Source organism: Centroberyx gerrardi, chromosome 1 (genome assembly GCF_048128805.1).
Source record: "Centroberyx gerrardi isolate f3 chromosome 1, fCenGer3.hap1.cur.20231027, whole genome shotgun sequence".
Lineage (NCBI taxonomy): Eukaryota > Metazoa > Chordata > Actinopteri > Beryciformes > Berycidae > Centroberyx > Centroberyx gerrardi.
Genome location: NC_135997.1, coordinates 13,449,192 through 13,467,411, shown reverse-complemented (window position 1 = coordinate 13,467,411; position 18,220 = coordinate 13,449,192). Strand labels below are relative to the sequence as shown.

The 18,220-nt window shown below is 39.5% G+C and overlaps 1 protein-coding gene across 1 annotated transcript in view; it reads left to right on the top strand.

Annotated features, from left to right (window-relative positions):
- lgr4 (leucine-rich repeat containing G protein-coupled receptor 4) overlaps positions 1-18,220 on the top strand; it is a 38,097-nt gene that overhangs the window by 15,400 nt on the left and 4,477 nt on the right. The window contains exons 5-17 of the mRNA XM_071917205.2: positions 6,439-6,654; positions 8,789-8,860; positions 10,898-10,966; positions 12,613-12,684; positions 12,957-13,028; positions 13,245-13,313; positions 13,446-13,517; positions 14,400-14,465; positions 14,597-14,668; positions 14,785-14,856; positions 14,990-15,115; positions 16,771-16,868; positions 18,023-18,076. Of these exons, the coding sequence (XP_071773306.1) occupies positions 6,439-6,654; positions 8,789-8,860; positions 10,898-10,966; positions 12,613-12,684; positions 12,957-13,028; positions 13,245-13,313; positions 13,446-13,517; positions 14,400-14,465; positions 14,597-14,668; positions 14,785-14,856; positions 14,990-15,115; positions 16,771-16,868; positions 18,023-18,076 (1,130 nt within the window). The remainder of the gene's footprint in view (positions 1-6,438; positions 6,655-8,788; positions 8,861-10,897; positions 10,967-12,612; positions 12,685-12,956; positions 13,029-13,244; positions 13,314-13,445; positions 13,518-14,399; positions 14,466-14,596; positions 14,669-14,784; positions 14,857-14,989; positions 15,116-16,770; positions 16,869-18,022; positions 18,077-18,220) is intronic.

The window sequence follows — 18,220 nt, the reverse complement described above, 5'->3', positions numbered from 1 at the left end:
GTATACTTCATCTTATATCTTAGAAAGCCAAAATGTTCCCTTGCAGAAAGACTTATTTTAAGAGAAGAGGTAGTGGTGCATATTGCAAAATTGTTTGGACAAAACATGAATGGTTATTCACAAAACTCACTGGCAGGGTTAGCATGATATAATGGTATATTTCCATATTCATAAACACAAAGTAAACATGGTCAGTATAAATATACAGTTTGACTGACAGGTTGTTTTTTTTTTTTTGGTTTTTTTTTTTTGACCACAGTGTGCTTTTATGAATTGCTTACAGAACATGTAAATGATCAGAAAGGGGTGGTGGTGCTGCAAAAAACACAAATGGTAAAACTGACCCAGCCATTCATGTTTATGTATAAGAAAACACTCTAGTTTGACAGTCTCATCACATAATGTCATGCTAACCCTGTTAGTGAGTTTTATGAATAACCCCTCTTTTTTTACATAGAGATGCATGGGAAAGGTATTTTACATGCTAAATCTGCAGATCTGTTGCAATTGTCAAAGCTGTTGTCAAAATAAGCTCTAGGGTGTATTTGTACAGCCTACTGTCCAAAGTGCAACTCAGAGTTTTTGTGCCAAGGTCACAGCCACATTCTGGACAGTTACTTACACAGATAATTTGAAAGTAACTGGGTTAGCAGCACTGCAACTGTTTGTAAGTATCTGCTGGTGCATGGCTCTTTGCAACAGTCTAAACTATTGGTGCTATGATTCTTAGCTAAACAAATGTATGCAAAAACAGTCTGTAGGAAATAGCAGAGTGTAGCTCTATAGGCTACTGGCCACCAATTCTTCAGCAGGAGCGATGTAATGCACATTGCAGAAAAGGTTTGTAATAGTAAAGGTTCACTGATAGTATCGGTAGTATCAGGATCAGTGCTGCGCCTCTGGGGGGCTGCAACACATAGTGCCTGCGCAGTGTATGAGACCCATTAATTGGTGATATTTTTAAGTTGAACATCTTGGGTCTGGTTTGAAGAAAGAGACGCATTTAGCTGTCAAGTATGCCACTCAAAAACTAAAACATGATAATAATAATTTACAAAAAACAGAGCATTGAACCAAAATTTAGCTCATTCCAATCTGTTGGGTTTGGACATAAATATCAAGCTTTTCTGGAGTAGTGTTAAAAGCGATACTTCACTTAGCTAGAACATTTCTAGGCCATGGCACATTAATGACCATATGGATTCATGAAGGGTTAAGCAATGAGTTACTACTGACTGACATTCAGAGTTTTTGTCAGACAGTATGTGCTTTGTGCAGCTAGTCGAACAAGTCATATTTGTAATACATACATGCAGGAGCGCAAAATTGAATTTTTACAATGTTTACTGGAATGAACTTGATTAAAGCCTATTATTAACACATTAAACAACTGTTCTGGTAAAGGTCGTGAAGGTAGTTTATGAAAGCATTCTCCATTTGTCAATGGGAAAATTAATGGGGATTTTCTGAGGAATTAACACCACTGCTAAGCCAACGCTAGCAGGTGTGCTACGCTAGCGGCTTTCCCGCTGCATCCCATTGTCTTTTTGAACAAAGTTCAACTGATTATAACTAAATTAAGCAGTTGCTACTCTGTATAAAAACGATTTATTCAGCCACATTATTTTAAAGGATCATTCCGGTTATTTTCAACCTGGGCCTTATTTTCCTACTTTTTGCCATCATGATGCTTAACTGTAGAGCTTTACATACCTCCAGGTCGCCGGGAGCGCTGCTCTCCAACACACAAACACAGGGCCAACTGGTACTCTCGTTTGAATCCAAAAAGTTATTAAAACACGTCCAATTTAGGGTATGCCTAAATTGTATATTATGAAATATAGCTTAAATATTCCAATCATAATCAGTTGTTGATGCAATTAATAACTCTTATAGACACACAAAACCAGTAACAACATCGGTTCATGGGTTGATCCCTGGATTTAATGATTACCCTGCAGAGACATTGTATCCCCTTTCCAGTACGTACAATTGTTAGTCAGAGACAGGCTGCACACTTGTTAGGGATGGGTCATAAAAACCGAACATTTGAATATTTTATTAGAATATTGACTTTTGTAATTTTTCCATTAACCTTTTTTTAAGATATTAAGATGCTAAATTAAAATAATATTAACAGAGCGGAACAAATCATGTAGTGCTCAAACGGCTGAGTAAGAGCTAAGGCCATAGATCAGCCACTAGATGGCTTCAGGCGGCATTTAAGATAAACGCTCTTCACACTGTCTCTCTCTTGTATTGTTTTGTATTCATGCCTCGTAGCTGCTGTTGGTAGCAATTATGTCATTATTGAAGCCTCACAAAAGCCTAGCACCTAAAAGACAATCTTGGTAAGTGTAAGGTATGTGGAACAAAGTTTTCGTGCCATGGCTCTACAACAACAATGCTGAAGCAAATCAAAACGCATCCAGCTATTTCTACTAGCGAGCCAAACTAGTACAACATTTGTGCAAACTCCTCGGACGTGTGACAGAAGCTGTACTGAAAGTATCTCTGCCCTCAATGCCAACACGATATGCAACTGTACTGTAGAGAGCAGTGATGCAAGTGATTCTTTTTGTCCATAGTGCTGCTTTAGCTTGTGTAAATCTTGGCAAGTATCAAATACTTCACATCACTGCACTACATAAATGTAATGGTAAATCAGACAATCACGCAAGGTCCCCAATATGGCTGTTCTCAATGTAAACATCTTGAGAAATACGTGACTGCAAGGCATAAGTAATTAAAATTGTATGTCTTACCACAAGATGGCAATGTGATGAGGAATGAGAGACATCACTACGCTTCCTGGCAGCCAAGTAGAGTGTAACTGTTAAATTCTGCATCAGTTAGCCTTGAGACTTGGTGTCATTGAGGGGCAGTTCCACACTTCACTTATACTGCAACGATTGTGCACTAAACCCAGCAAAACCCCAATGAAAGTGACATTTTTATTCAGCAGATTTGTAGTTAACTTTTCTTATCAAGTTTCCATAATTTACTTCTTTCAGGATTCATCCATTGTTATATTGGCTTGTTGGGGTATCCAGGAGCTCTTGTGTACTCCATGTGTTTGCTAGTCACCATCAAAATTTCAGTGACTACTGAATGTCAGTGTCGTTGCAACCAGAACTGTGTACATGACTCCATTTGTGGTCTCCCCCCCACTCCCCTCGCCTGCCTCTGTGCTTCTGAGTTTGACAGGGACTAATGGAGGAATGGATCCAGCTGGAAAAACGTGCTGAAAATCCAGCTTTCAGCTATTATCACCCCTCCATATCCGTCCCCCTTGTCCCTTGCTTCCCCCCTCGTTTTTTCTGCTCTCTTCTTTCTTTTTAACAGATGTCTTTTCTCTGTGAGGGTTTTAAGGTCTGTAACTGAAGTAATATGCTTTGGCAGAGCCAGGGCTGGGTTTGTATAAAGCCTTAGAGAGCTAAATGTCAATCAAGACTGTTTTGCTTCCAGCACAGACACTTAAGGAATTTTGAGGGAGAGTGAGACAGACAGAGAGAGAGTAACAACAAACAGGAGAACTGGAGGATCAAGAGTGAGAGAGAGAGAGAGAGAGAGAGAGAGAGAGAGAGAGAGAGAGAGTAGCAAGAGGGAACGATATTATGAAAAGAAGTTGTAATACTGTGTTCATAATACTGCACAAATCTTTGCTTCAAGCATAATTCTGTTTTGTTTTTCAACCAGGGCCTTATTTTCCATCTTGACAATCATTTCTGATCAGAATTTTGTCAATTACTTCACTGTAGAGATCTACATACCATTTTCCCTTAGTTTGCAGGGAGCGCTGCTCTCCAATAAAATCCAACAGGGCCAAGGGAAACTAAAACAGTCAGACCTAAAAGCACCCAACACAGGGGTCATGAGTATTTGGAGAGAATTACCACACAAAGACATGGTTACTGCAGGAGGGTAATGCAGAGAGGAAGGTCTTGATTAACTAATCAAATGCTAATAAAACAAAGAACTGGTTATAAGCAACAACTGTAATCACAACCAGGTTCAGCCAAGTTAACTTGGAATGATCAATGATCAGCTCATAGAAATAGTAGAGGATTTTAAACATCTAAGCATTTTTCTGGATAACATCGGTCTTAGGAAGGATGATGGTGGTATGGAAATCAACTGAGTACATCAGTTCACCAACATGGTGGAAGGAGCTTTGTTGGTCTGAATCTTCATTTCCTTTGTCAGTCAATCTCCAGATCCCACCCTCAACAGCTGCATCAGAGCACAACTGGATGCCATTAGAGGTGACACACCTAAAGTTGCACAACAAACTACCTGACAGAAGAGTACAGCAACTTGAAGCAGTCTATCCCCATATAACACTATTTGGGCCAGCTGAGGAGGGCTCCATACTGCCCCACTGTGACTATGTACTATGTATTATGTACTAAGACTTAATTGATCTTTGTAAGGAAAGTTTATTTTTGCTTGCTCCCTTCCAGGGAGGTCTGAGCACACAGTCATCTACAGATCACTGCCCCCAGAGCTGGTAACGAGCAGAGTCTTCCTCAAGGCGATCTCTAACCTCTGTTGCTCTATGTGTATAAAATAGGCAAAGATGAAGATTAACTACAAAGACAACTAGTAATTTGTTTGTTATATTTGACTTTTAATTCAATAAAACTTTTTGTATTGTTTTGTTTTTTTAAACATGCCAAACACTTGGGTGTCCTGGTGGCTCATTTGGCTAAGGCGCATACTATGCATCCGTGATGTACTCCTGCCTGGGACTGTTGCATTTCATCTCGCTCATAAAGAATCATACTTAATTCAACTGTCAAGAGGTAGCGGTAAGCCAAAAAGGCTGCACTTGCAGTGGTTGCAGAAGGAAAAGCCAGAGTGTAGGAGGAGTCTGGAAAGGCTATGGAGAACAACTTTTGGGCTGCCTCAAAGAGGCTCTGGCAAACCATTAAGCAACTCAGGAGAAGGGGAAGGCAGGACATCACTCAAGCTGTTCTCAACATGGGTGGGCATACTGACCTTGACTGGGGACATTTTTGTAAAGTGGAAAGAAAACGTTGAGGAACTAAACCCAACAGACATACCCTCTGTTCACAAGGCAGTGTTGGAAGTTTCTGGAGAGTTTTAGCCCATCTCCTTGGCAGAGTTCACTGAGGTAGTTGGAAAGCTCTGCAGTGGATTTTGGGAACAGTGCCTTTGGATGGCAGAGAGGTGTGGTGGTCCTTATCTTTACATAAATAAAGGAAGGAGTGTCCATGCCAGAGGCTGATGGTTGAGCCTCAGATCCAGGAGGAACAATGGGAATTTCATCCTGGTCACGGAGCAGTTGACTTGCTTTTCAAGAGAGTTTGCCAATTCTGTCTACATGTGTTTTGTGGATTTGGAAAAGACCTTATGACTGTGTCTTGAGGTATCCAGTGGGAGGTGCTGGAAGTGTGGGGTGCCAGGGCCACTGCTGCGAACCATTCAGACCTTATACACTCGGAGTGAGAGCTGTGTTTGCATTCTTGCCACCAAGTAAAGCTTGTCAAAGTTGTCATCAGACTCTGTCAATGATGCACCTTGTCTCCAGTTCGGTTTGTGATATTCATAGACAGGATATCAAGGTGCGGCCAATCTCTGGAAAGTGTCCAGTTCATTGACATTAGGGTGGGGTTTGCTGTTTGCAGATGATGTCATCCTTTTGGCCTTATTGAACTGTGATCTCCAATATGCATCAAAACAGTTTACTACCAAGTATGACACTGTCTGGATGAGGGTCAGCACCTCCAAGTGGAGGAGTTCAGGTATCTCTGCTGCGGGTAACTGCTGCTCCTCTGCATTGAGAGGAGCCAGTCGAGGTGGTGTGGGCACCTAGTGGGGATGCCCCTGGGCACCTCCAATCGGAGGTATATAGGATGTGGCCAACTGAGTAGAGACCAGTGTAGACCCACGATACACTGGATACACTAGATCTCCCGGTGGGACTGGGGTTACCCCAGGAGAAGCAGGAGGAGTTTGTGGGCTAAAAAGGACATTTAGTCTACGGACTGCTCTGCTTGCCCTGATGCCACTGTGACCCTGACCTAGATAAGTAGCATGAAAATGGATGGAAGGATAGCATTAAAATGTTTTCATGTGGCAACGGTGAGATATTAATTTATTATTAATAATTTCTCTTAATGGTTGAGTTTTGTTTTTCAGAAATTTGTGGCAAATGTTGAGGGAATTTATATATTTTGTTTGAAAAAAGGCAACACAACTGCCAAAAGTTTACATCTATTAGAAAATCAAATTATGCAATGATTATTGGACTGTGGGGCCTAAAAAAGAGAGAAACAAAGGGGTTGGCGTGAAGTGGGTTAGCCTAATTCAAACCCACAATATCATATGTCGTAGTCCATTGAAGCACAGTATCCCAATAATAATATTAATTCAGTGAATCTGCTTTTTTCCCTACATTTGTTTGTTCTGCAGTCGTCTGGATGCGAACCATATCACCACAGTTCCAGAGGACAGTTTTGAAGGCCTTCAGCAACTACGCCACCTCTGGTTGGATGATAACAACCTGACAGAGGTCCCCATTGGTCCTCTGAGACACCAGGCCAACCTACAGGCTCTAACGCTGGCGCTCAACCGCATCTCCTACATACCCGACAATGCCTTTGCCAACCTCACCAGTCTAGTGGTGCTGTAAGTTATGTTTCCAGTCTCATTTCCATTTTAGCAGAATGAACACATGCACACTGCTCTTGGAATACAACACTATTTTTATTTATGTCACTAAGCGTTTCTGTCCAATCTGACCTTCGTCACTGTGAAATGCACACTGTATACACTGACTTCATTAGGTGTGTATTGGTTCAGACAGTAATTAATATCCAAACTTCATATAAGCTGGAATCACACACAATGTTGTACATCTCCAACGCACAACTATCAATCACAGAAAAACTGTCACACATCATTCAATAGCTAAAAGTGATACAATATACAAAATAGATAAATTCAATCAAAAAACATTTAGACTATTACATGCCATGGAATTTCATCATTCAACCCTTTGGTGATCAAGTATCTTGAGTAAAAGTGCAATAGAACTTATATAGAAGGTACACAACATTGCCACCGTGATCAGGGAGAATAATCTTTTCAGAGCCACAAAATCTGATGAGATATCATGTTTAGAGTCGTTAAAGTGAACCCACAGTGGAGTCAGGAGAATTAAAACTAACTTGCAACAGTTTTGAACTTTGCATGTGATTCTTCGTAGACCCACCCACTAAATAACAACTCCACAGTAATAACCCGCTGGCATACTTTATTATTTACCCTTAACCAGGCATGTTGACTAAGAACACACACATTTACAGAAATGACCTGGGGGAGTAGCTGAAGCGAGAGTGAGGGTTATACTGTTTTTCTCACTTCAGTAGTAGTTGTTGCGGGAGGGGAGCATTACTCGTTCACTTCCCCAACCCAGATTTTTTCAACCAGTCCAGGGATTTTAATCAGCAACCTTCCAGGAGTAAGCCTGCGTCTCAGGCTACTGCTGCTCCTACTCTCCTCCAAGTTATATGATCGAGTGTTAAGTAGATCAGGATATTTCTGAAGTTGGAAGCCAACACTTACCATGCAAATTCCCCATAATACACACCAAGCACATAATTGTAGTGTAATGGTTCACAAAATTCACAGTTTGCGTTGTTCAGTTTTGGAGCCATGGTATGTAATGAAGGGGTGGACACATTCACCAACGTCAGGGTAGGAAAATAACTCTTGAATTTTCATTTTATTTTATTTATTTATTTATTTATTTATTTATTTATTTATTCATTTTGGCCCCAATAGAGTTTTTTTTTTTTTTTACAGTTTTAAAGTTATTTCAAGATTCAAAAATCTCCTCTAGTTGATTTTCTTGAAAGCCATCCACTTAGTAAAATATGACATGAATGATAATATTGCCACTCCGCTAGAATTATTTAGTTGTTCAGAATTGTTAGTAGTTGTTTCATTCATCAGCTGCATTATTCCACCGCTGCAAATCAATGCATAGTAACTTTACTTGTGTTCTGCTTCAGCTCTGTAAGTTTCCCCTGAGCCACTGCAATTCAAATTCCTAGTACAAGTATAGTACTTATTTTCACAGCTCACAGCTAATAAGGCAACAAAACGGGTTGCTGCTCATGCCCTGCTACTGTTTTTGCATGCAAGCATTTCGCAGTGAAATGTTCCATTGGGTTTTGAATTTGAATGTTAATGACACATTGAAAAAAGTTGCTTGACTTGTAAAATTGAGAGGATTTTATTGCTTTATGCATAGTGGAAAATGATAAAACATTCTGTGAGAGCAAGTTTAAAAATAGTTTAAAATATTTAGAGTATTATGAATCAGGGGGATTGCACCAAACGTCCATTTTTTTTTCATGGCTGTTGTTACACATTCACACACACATATACACATGTTGAATGATGTTGCTGCAGGGCTAGTATAAACAGATCAGAATAAACAGGAAGAAAAGACCTTGAATCCATTAGGCAGGGAAAGCCTACTGCAAATACACACATACACACCTGATTCACAAAATCGCACACTGTGCCATACAAAATCACTTCTGTCTTATGTAGAATGGATCAGTTTTATGAATGTTTTGTATAAAGCAAGGCTGGATTAAAGAGTAGCTTTGTTCTTGCACCAAAGATGGGAGACCCCTTGGTGAATGTGAAAGGTTGTTTTATGTCAGTTTTCTCTTGGTATGAAAATTTGATAGAACTCTCACATATTTGTGACGATTCAAGTGTGAAGTTATTGTCTTTTATTTTTCAGGCATCTTCATAACAACAGAATTAAGGAGATAGGGGACAACTGTTTCAGTGGACTAGTGAACCTAGAGACACTGTAAGTGTGCAGTCATATTTAATGTGTGTGTGTGTGTGTGTGTATGTGAACAGCTCCCCACCCACCTCTGCTGCAGCGCTCCGGACGTCATTGTGTCCACTTCCTCCTTTAATTGCTCTAGGATAAATAGAGCAAAGTCCATGATGCTTATCAACTCTGCCCTCCCACTGTTCACTTCCTCCTGCCACTATCGCCAGACAGCCATGACACATCTTTTAGCGGCAGCCTTACCTAGCTAATAGCTAACAGCTACTGTACAGCACCGGAGCCTTTTGCAATGTACTGGCCAAGGTGGAAAACTGCAGAAGTCATGTACAGTTTTATACTAAATAATGTCAGTATACGTTTTTTTTTTATCCTTGGTGCAACTAAATAAAGCACTGATTCTGTGTTTCTGTTGACTTGTTAGTATGTTTAGCCTAAATTTCAACACAAGCATATTGGTTATCACTGCTGAATACCAGCTGTGAAATCTAAAAGAATTAGTAATTTAATACTGGTAGCAAGTATTTTGTTATGAGTATTAAGTGCTGACAGCCGGGTATTTTAGGCTGACATTTCTGAAGATACTGACAAGCCAACAGAAAACTCAATAACAGTGTTTATTTTGGATGCAGTCATCTAATAGTAATCTATAATCTAATAACCCAGTAATCTAAAAATATGCCATTTGGCCAGGTATCTCTGTGGTGGATTTGCCTGACCTCTACTTTTCCCCTGCCAAATGTCCTGCCTGTCTGTTACCTTAGCAGTTAGGAATGTGAATCTTTCAGTATGTGAATCTTAGACTGATTCAATATGAATCAAAATATATAGTCAGCAATTCAGTACAGGAAAGATACATTTGAGCAGGTCAGTGATTCATTACGATTGGATGCATTTTTGATGTGATCTGATATGATACTGTTCAATACGATAGTTTGATTCAGTTCCATGAATCACAATGCAGAATTTACTTGTTTTGGTGTCCTTGTTCTTACTCCGACTGGGACTCGTGGTAATCCACAAAAAACCCATCTGGTAATCAACATTATGCCAAATGTCATTAGCAAGGCATCTGTGTCAAATAACTGAAATTTCTGAGTAGTTGCACATTTTAATGTGAAATATAATGTACCTTTTGATATTTCTCTGGAGCTTGACAACATAACAAACCTCTCTATGTCCCCTACATTTTACAGCAATGGAAAAAATGATCCACTGCTACAAATATGAAAATCTTCCATTCCACCCCACCAAAAACAGAAACAAAGGATACGGCTAGTCAGTCCTTACTATATAAAGCACTAAAGTAAACAGATTGTGACAGATAGCAATAATAGAATAAATTGCATTGACAGAATACAACTACTTGGTTTTTGTTTGTGGTTGCATTACAATGTTTGTTTTGCTGTAAAACATGAATTCAAATGTATCACTCACTAGGTGCGTGTGTGTTCATGGTGAAAAAGGATCATTATCATGAGCAACCAGTCTACAGAAAACTTGAATCATGGCGTTTGACGGTTTCAAAAGAGGTTGAATGCGTGGACACCCAAGTGGTTGCCTTGAGTCACCAGTCGCTCCAATAAATATTCCCACATCACATGAACACAGCATACATAAACTACAGCTACATTCACAAAAGGGAGAGGGATAGTCATAACAGAGTGTGTTGGGGAGGGAGAAGGAAAGATGCAGAACCTGTGTCAAGCCAGGTTTAAGCTACACTAAAAGAGAAATCAGTTTTCATGGTTTTGAATGTCAAATTGAGTTTCCCTAACTGTAAAGATGGCTGCTATGATTTGTTAGCCCCCCCCCCCCCCCCCCCCCCCCCCCCCCCCCATTCACCTGGTCCCATATCTTTAAATCAGTACTGCTACACCATGCACAGCTGGTATAACACAGCTGGAACAATCTCCCTGGTTCAAATCAGATAATCGTTACACCCCTATTAGCAATGCTTCTTTCCTGACACTGTCATTTGAGTGTAGCGTTACATAGCATGGTTTAGTGTGATAAAGTTGTTGATGAAACTGTTTCTCTTTCTCTTCTCAGTGATCTCAACTTCAACAACCTCATGGTTTTTCCCAAAGCAATAGAGGCTCTTCCCAAACTCAAGGAGCTGTGAGTATATTGTCTCATTTCTTTCTTCCTCCTTTAGGGAAACATTTTGTATTGATATACCTTATGTCAGATAATTCATCAGGGCGTGAAGATGGGAGCCACTAAGGCCATTCTTCAATGTATTGTCAGTTTTGGCAGGTTATGTGTTTTCGTGAGAAATGTGAACTGGTGATGTGTCTCTCAGTGGAGCTGTGACGTGGCAGAGAGAGAGAGAGAGAGAGAGAGATTAATGAAGGGGTCCAGATGGCACCCTGAAGAACACAGTCCACTTAGACTGTTTTCACTTGCTGCTGTGTTGTTTTATTCTCCTCCTGTGTGGCAATCCTGCCACACAGAGGGATGGACAAAATTCAGTCACAATGACAGCGATACACTTAACTGTTGAATTGACATGTCTTCGGCCCCTCTTGTAGCTCTTCATTTTCAGGGTTTTACTTTTTGCTTTTAATCCCTAATTTAGAACATTGTGTAATAGAACTCTACATTAATTTAATGCTGATGGCCCTTTTGATCAAAAGATCAGTTCACCTCACTAGAACCTCCCATTCATGTTAGTGTCTATTGAGAGCCCACTGCCACAGGTTGAAGGCTTGAAGCTTTGTTTTGAAAGGTTGAACCTTTGTTTTGAGTCTTTGTGGGAATTAATTTGTCATGGTTGTGGTTCTGTGGTCGTAAGAATGTTCTGCACACTTGAAGTAAAAACAATCCATCTTTGCATTTCCAGTTTGAATACTTCAAAAATCTTTGAATGTGTGTAATTTAATGTTCGTATCAGTCTGACCAGAGCTATACATTGTGGGATTTCTGTCAGTGTGGGGCATCAGTTTGTAACTTCAGGTTTTGGAAGCTTGTACATGACGTCCTGTAAACTAGTGGGGCCTGGAGGCGGGGCCATGTGCTCTTGACCAATCATCTGTCCTTTGTTGAAATCCAAGCCAATCATATGCCACCTTTCACACTGAAACTGTTGTCACTGGCTGGACTTCCTATCAGTCGGTTAAAGGTATGCAAATGCAAAAACAATCACAAACTGTTCCTCCAAGAAAACACTGACAAATTCTAGGATTCGTAGCTCTGAGAAATTAACTGCTGAAACCTTGTGAGTGTCGTAGCTTTACATGTTGTTGTTTTATGATTTAATTTGGTGTTAATTAATCAGCCTAATACAAACATTAAATTTCAAGCATTCAAAGTTCTCAAACTGGAATTACAAGGAAAGATTAAAAAAATATATATATATTTCAAGTGTGCAAAACTTTCGTACAACCACAGAACCTCAAACACGAGCACAACTTAATTCCCACAAAGATTCATAACTGAGCTTCAACCTTTTTTCAACTTTTCAAATCATAGAAAATAAATACTATTACTCTTGAAGAATTTATTTCCCTTTTAACTGTAACTATGACTGGCTCTAAATTACTCTGACTCTCCATATGTAGTACATGGTTGGGATAGATGAGGACAAATAAACAAAGGTCTTAGTTATCAGTCAGGTTTTTTATCATCATTTGCCTGCTACAGATCTTCAGGATTGGGATTGCAAGAATATAGTGTTTTTCTTACTAAATTACATCTTTCCATGTAATGTTTTATATTCAACAGACTGTAGTTAAACTGTCTCCTTAACTGTCTTCTTTCTGCAGCGGGTTCCACAGCAACGATATAGCTTCCATACCTGAAGGAGCCTTCCATAATAACCCCCTGCTGCGAACCATGTAAGGTCAAACTCCAAACACGTTCCACTGGCACTACGATAAAATAGACATTGCACAGAAATAGCTGAAACCTGCACAAATATTGACAGACACAATGCTCAGATGCTTGTACGCACACACCCGCCCCCCTCCCCCCTGCCAACACACACTTAGACCGATATGGGATGTGATCGTGAGGCTTTGAAAGATGAATGTCCAGAAGATGGTGCCATTCTCGCATAGTAAATGATTTTGGTTTGAATCCTGTCCCTCTTCTCTTGCTGCCCTTCCAGCCATCTCTATGACAACCCTCTGTCCTTCGTGGGGGCTTCAGCTTTCCAGAATCTGTCTGACCTGCACTCCCTGTAAGTCCAGACAAATAAGTGTCAACGAGTGTTGGTGTGCTCACTGATGATGAAAGCATTTTTAAATAGCTATTGAAGTTTCTTTCTTTTTAATGCTAGTATATGAAATATTGCCTTTCTGAAAAGCTAGCATTATGTGTTGTGTACTCTCCATATTGAATCATACTTCATCATCATGTAAAGAAATATTCTTATTTGTTACAATGTGTGTTTCAGGATGTTGCGTGGGGCCAGTATGATGCAGGATTTCCCAATCCTTACGTGGACTAACAACCTTGAGAGCCTGTGAGTGCACTTCGATACAACATCCGCTCTGCAAAACTGACACATTGTTTGACTTCAGTTTCTCCGTAGTCTTGTTTTCATGCATCTTGTGGTGCGTGTCAGTGGTGACTGATTTGGGTTTTTCATTTTCAGGACCCTATCAGGAACCAAGATATCATCCATCCCCACTGATCTGTGTGAGGATCTTAAGTTGGTTCGGACTCTGTAAGTGACTATTTTCTCTCCTGTCACCACACACAGGACTTAGAATAGGTCATACACAAAAAGTCCCACTTGTTCAAGACTAGTCTCACTTGTTGAAGACTTAAGATAATCAGGCGTTCACCATGAAGGCTCTAAAAGTTGGAACAGTTTGCCCTAAGACATAAGGCTGGTTATGTGGCTTCTTTTAAAGCATCATAAGTTTTCTTCTCTGCTGTGTTTGGAAATTTTTAACAAAATAATTGGTAGAGATGGGATTGGGAAAGGGGGTTGGTTTTGGGAGTGTACCTCTGATTATCCTAATTGAGGCTAGAAGAGATCCAAGTTTTATCAAAGCTCTTTTGTTTGCCATAAGTTAAGTATCACGTTTTTCACTGTTAACTCCTAACACAAAAAAAACCTGACTTGTTGGAGTGTAGCCTGATATTTTTCCTTATTCTACACAATGTAGACTAGACTAATCAACTACTGAGACATTCTGCAGTTGCCGAATAAACACATTTAGCCCTACAGTGAGATGCGTTAGTTAGTGCTTGTTAGTTAGTTAGTTAGTTAGTTAGCAGCTGGAGGTTTCTTTAGCTCTAACTCTCTAGGGCAGGAACAATTGCTCCTATATATATATAGTATGGCACTAGCACTGCTACAGTTAGGAGTTTGATTCCTGTCCATGCAAAAAATGTAGGCATTTATGATACTACAAGTCACTTTGGAAGAAAGTGTCCACCCAGGAGAGTCGGAAAAGAGTTTATAGACCTGTATAGCTGAGTGGGTAGAGCATGGCAAACACTGCAACCTTTTGTCTCCATTCTCTTATGGAAAGATAAATAAATAAATAAATGTTGTCCCAGTAGTTCATTGCTGAGGCTGTTTGTTTTCCTCCATCAGAGACCTTTCCTACAATGAGATTGAGGAGCTGCCATCCTTCCAGGGCTGTCTTAAACTGCAGGAAATGTGAGTGTTGAAAAAATGTTGAAAATAGAAGTGAGATCACACTGTATTTCAGACGAGGACAATTTATGGAATGCGTCTTATCAAAACAAAGCTATAATAAAATCTATTTAAATCCTGTTTCAACTCAACAGAAGCGTGCAACACAACCATATTCAACAAATTGACAGGGACACTTTCCAAGGTCTCTCTGCTCTACGTTTGCTGTAAGTCTTCTCAGCCATAACACACAGACACACACACACAAACCAGTCGTCACTGTAAAACAAAGAACAAATGTTTTATGCCTAGATTATGAGTGCATTGCATTTTGGTTTTACAGAGACCTGAGTAGAAATGAAATCAGAGTCATTCACAGAGATGCTTTCCTCACCCTGACTGCACTTACCAACCTGTGAGTATGACCCGTGTAATTCCACCTAATCTTAAAATAGATTCAATACTGCATTTACAGCACATAATTTGCTTTTTCTGTTTGTATTGTATACAGTATTTCATTGCATGTGTGTAATCATTTTTCATTTCAGAGATTTGAGTATGAACTCTCTGACTGTGATTCCAACAAGTGGACTGAGTGCCCTCAATCAGCTGAAACTCTCAGGGAACCTGCAGATGAAAAATGTGCTGACTGCCAAAAACTTACCCAAACTCAGGTGAGAAAGAATTTCCATGTTCTGCAGTAGAGTCCCGTTATCTGCACTCCTCAGGAAAGGATGTAATAAGATCTAATACATACATATTGAGATCTGCTGAAACACAATGAAAATATGAAAAGTCCATGCTGGCAATAAGTTTTAATTTATAGTTAAAACTGAATTTAACCGCAAAGAAATTGAGTTTGATTGGCAATGATAAAATCAAAAATGCAAATACATGATATTGAAAAAAAGGCTTGTATTGGTGTTTTTTTGCTGAATGTTGCAATTACAGTAGGAATTTGTGATATACACTCAGTGGCCACTTTATTAGGTACACCACGCAAACAGCTTGATCCTCCAAACTGGGTCACATCTAAATAAAGACTAATAATTACAATGGTTTAGATGACTATGAATCATGGCATGATGATGGTATGATCTTCGAAATGGCTGATATCCTGGGATTTTGGGACACTACAGTGTCTAGAGTTCACTGAGAATGGTGCAATAAACACAAAAACATCCAGTCAGCAGCAGTCCTGAAAGTGAAAATGCCTCATTGATGAGGGAGGTTGGAGGAGAATGACAAGACTTATTCAAGCTAAGAGGCAGAAGGCCACAAGTATGCAAATACCAGCTCAGTACAACAGTGAGGTGCAGAAGGACATCTCAGTCCAAACAACTCAATGAATGAAATAGATGAAGCTACAGTGGCCACATGACCTCCAAAGTTGGATGATTGTAGAGTGAAAATATGTTGCCTGGTCCCACGATGACAGGGTGAGAATTTTGTGGAAACAATATAAATCTATGGGTCAATCCTGCCAGGTGCTAACAGTAGAGGCTACTTGGTGGTATTGTAATAATGTTTTCAGGGCACACATTAGGCCCCTCAGTACCAATGGAGCATCATTTGAATGCCACAGCATACCTAAACATTGTTGCTGACCAGGAGCATCCCTTCATGGCAACAGGCTACATTTTTTTTTTAATGAATACTTCCAGGAGGATAATGCGTCATGTTGTGAAGCATGGATCATCTCCAAATGGTTCCAGGAACATGACAGTGACTTTAGTTTAACGGCCTGGACAGTCGCCAGATCTCAACCCAACTGAGCAACTTTGAAATGAGGTGGAACAGGATGCTCACAGCTTGAATGTGCTGCCAAAAGGTGTTCCTAATAAAGTGGCCACTGAGTTGATATGGGCTTACCTTTTCCACCATTTTTTTTACAAAAAGGGTAGGAAGACACTTTGTAAATGTTGTGATTTTTATAATATATTTTTTTTAAAGATTGTGTGTCCCTAAAGTCATTTTGTCCCAAGTAGTCTTAAAAGCCTAATACATGCTTAACTGTTTTTATGGACAGGTGGGTAATGATGATTTTATTCCACAGGTAAAAACTCCATTGGGAAGTTTTCAGTATCAAAACAGTGTCAGAATAGCTGGGGGGAAAAAAATAAAACTGTCAGAATGTGCAGGCTGCTTGCACCTGTCAAACATGCCCTGTGACACAAAGCATGCAAGCTCAATCATTTTGAGTCCAAAATGGTGCAAATTAGCCAAAAATTGCATAACACAATGAAATTAGGCAAATTTGATTAACAAGTTTTATTAACCAGTCAGCTTGTCGGGATAATTTTTCTGAATGATAATTGTTTGTTCGTAGGTCCATCTCTGTCCCCTATGCCTACCAGTGCTGTGCATTTCTTGGATGTGACACCATGATAAGTTCTGCTGAAGAAAATAACATGAAGAAATCTACAGGTAAGAAAGCTACAGTCAAAGCTGCATCCTTGGAACCATGGATACATTAATTATGCTTCTTTCTTCTTTCATTTATCCATAGGCAACAGAGAAATATAGAGACAAATTATGCAAATTGTTTCATTAAAACACGTCAACCTCAAGGCCCGCTAGCCAGATATTGACCGTAGAATCACTTTGGTTTTCAATTAATTTTGGCCCACTCTCTCTCTGCATTTCAACTGGCTCACAGTGCAAATTAAACACTCTTGCTGCTGCATCCAAAATACTCTCCACTTTGCAAGCAAATGCACACAGAATTCCCTGTTCCTGTGTTACTTTGTGGCAGGTAATATGTCTTTTAAATGAGGTTGTAAAACTACTTGGTAATCAAACTGTGGAAATTATGCTTGGTAAGAAAAGTAAAAGTTGAGATGTGAGGAAGTGTGTGTATGCATGTTTGTGTATCTGCATGCGTGTGCTGATGCGGATGCCTGTGTGCGTTTTGATCCTGCCATAGCTCAGGATTTTACCTGCTAATTACTAACATTACTTCCCTGCAAATTGCTCCTCTGTACTCTGTGAAACCTAAATAAACCAAATCCAAATCCAGGCCTGTAATAAGCAAATGTCTCTAAAAATGCTTAATTTTCTCCCCTTTTAATTAGCCCAGTATCTTATATTTATTAATTTACTAAAGGCCAGATGGCACAAGAAAATGAACAAATGTGCATTTGCAGTAGCATTTTGAGTTGATATGCACAAATCATAAAAGTGATTACAAAATGACCAATAAAACTTGTGTCCTCACCATAATACATTTTTTACTTAAGATTATTTGTCAGGCAGCTGATTATTTTTTGATAATGGTGATTTAGTTTGACACCTCTGTATAGTAATGGAGAATGAATTTCAGTTTTTGAAAGATGGTATTTTTATTCCTTAGCTCAGTTCAGTCTGTAAAAGTGATCATTCATTACTCTCTCCCGAAACCAGAAACAAGAGAGCAGAGTCTTGCCTCTTAATCTGTGGTTTCAAACAAGAACAAAGTGACAGTTGAGAATGCCAACATGCCTCCTGTGCATGACTGGATTTTTTTGCGGCGAGACTATGCTTTTGGATTAGGACTGGACCTTTGAAAATGTGCATAGCTTACATATTATTTTTCATTTTAGCTGGGGACGGTGTAGAAAGGATCTCGATGATTATGCATTGCTCTCCATCACCGGGTAAGCAGCTTTTTACATGCTTTATTTTTCGTTTTTTTGTGTAACAATTTTGGTGTGTTTACTTTTGCCAATGGATATTCAGGAACTGTGAAATAAACTGACCTAGAATGGATAAACTACTTTTCAATAATTACAAAATTGATC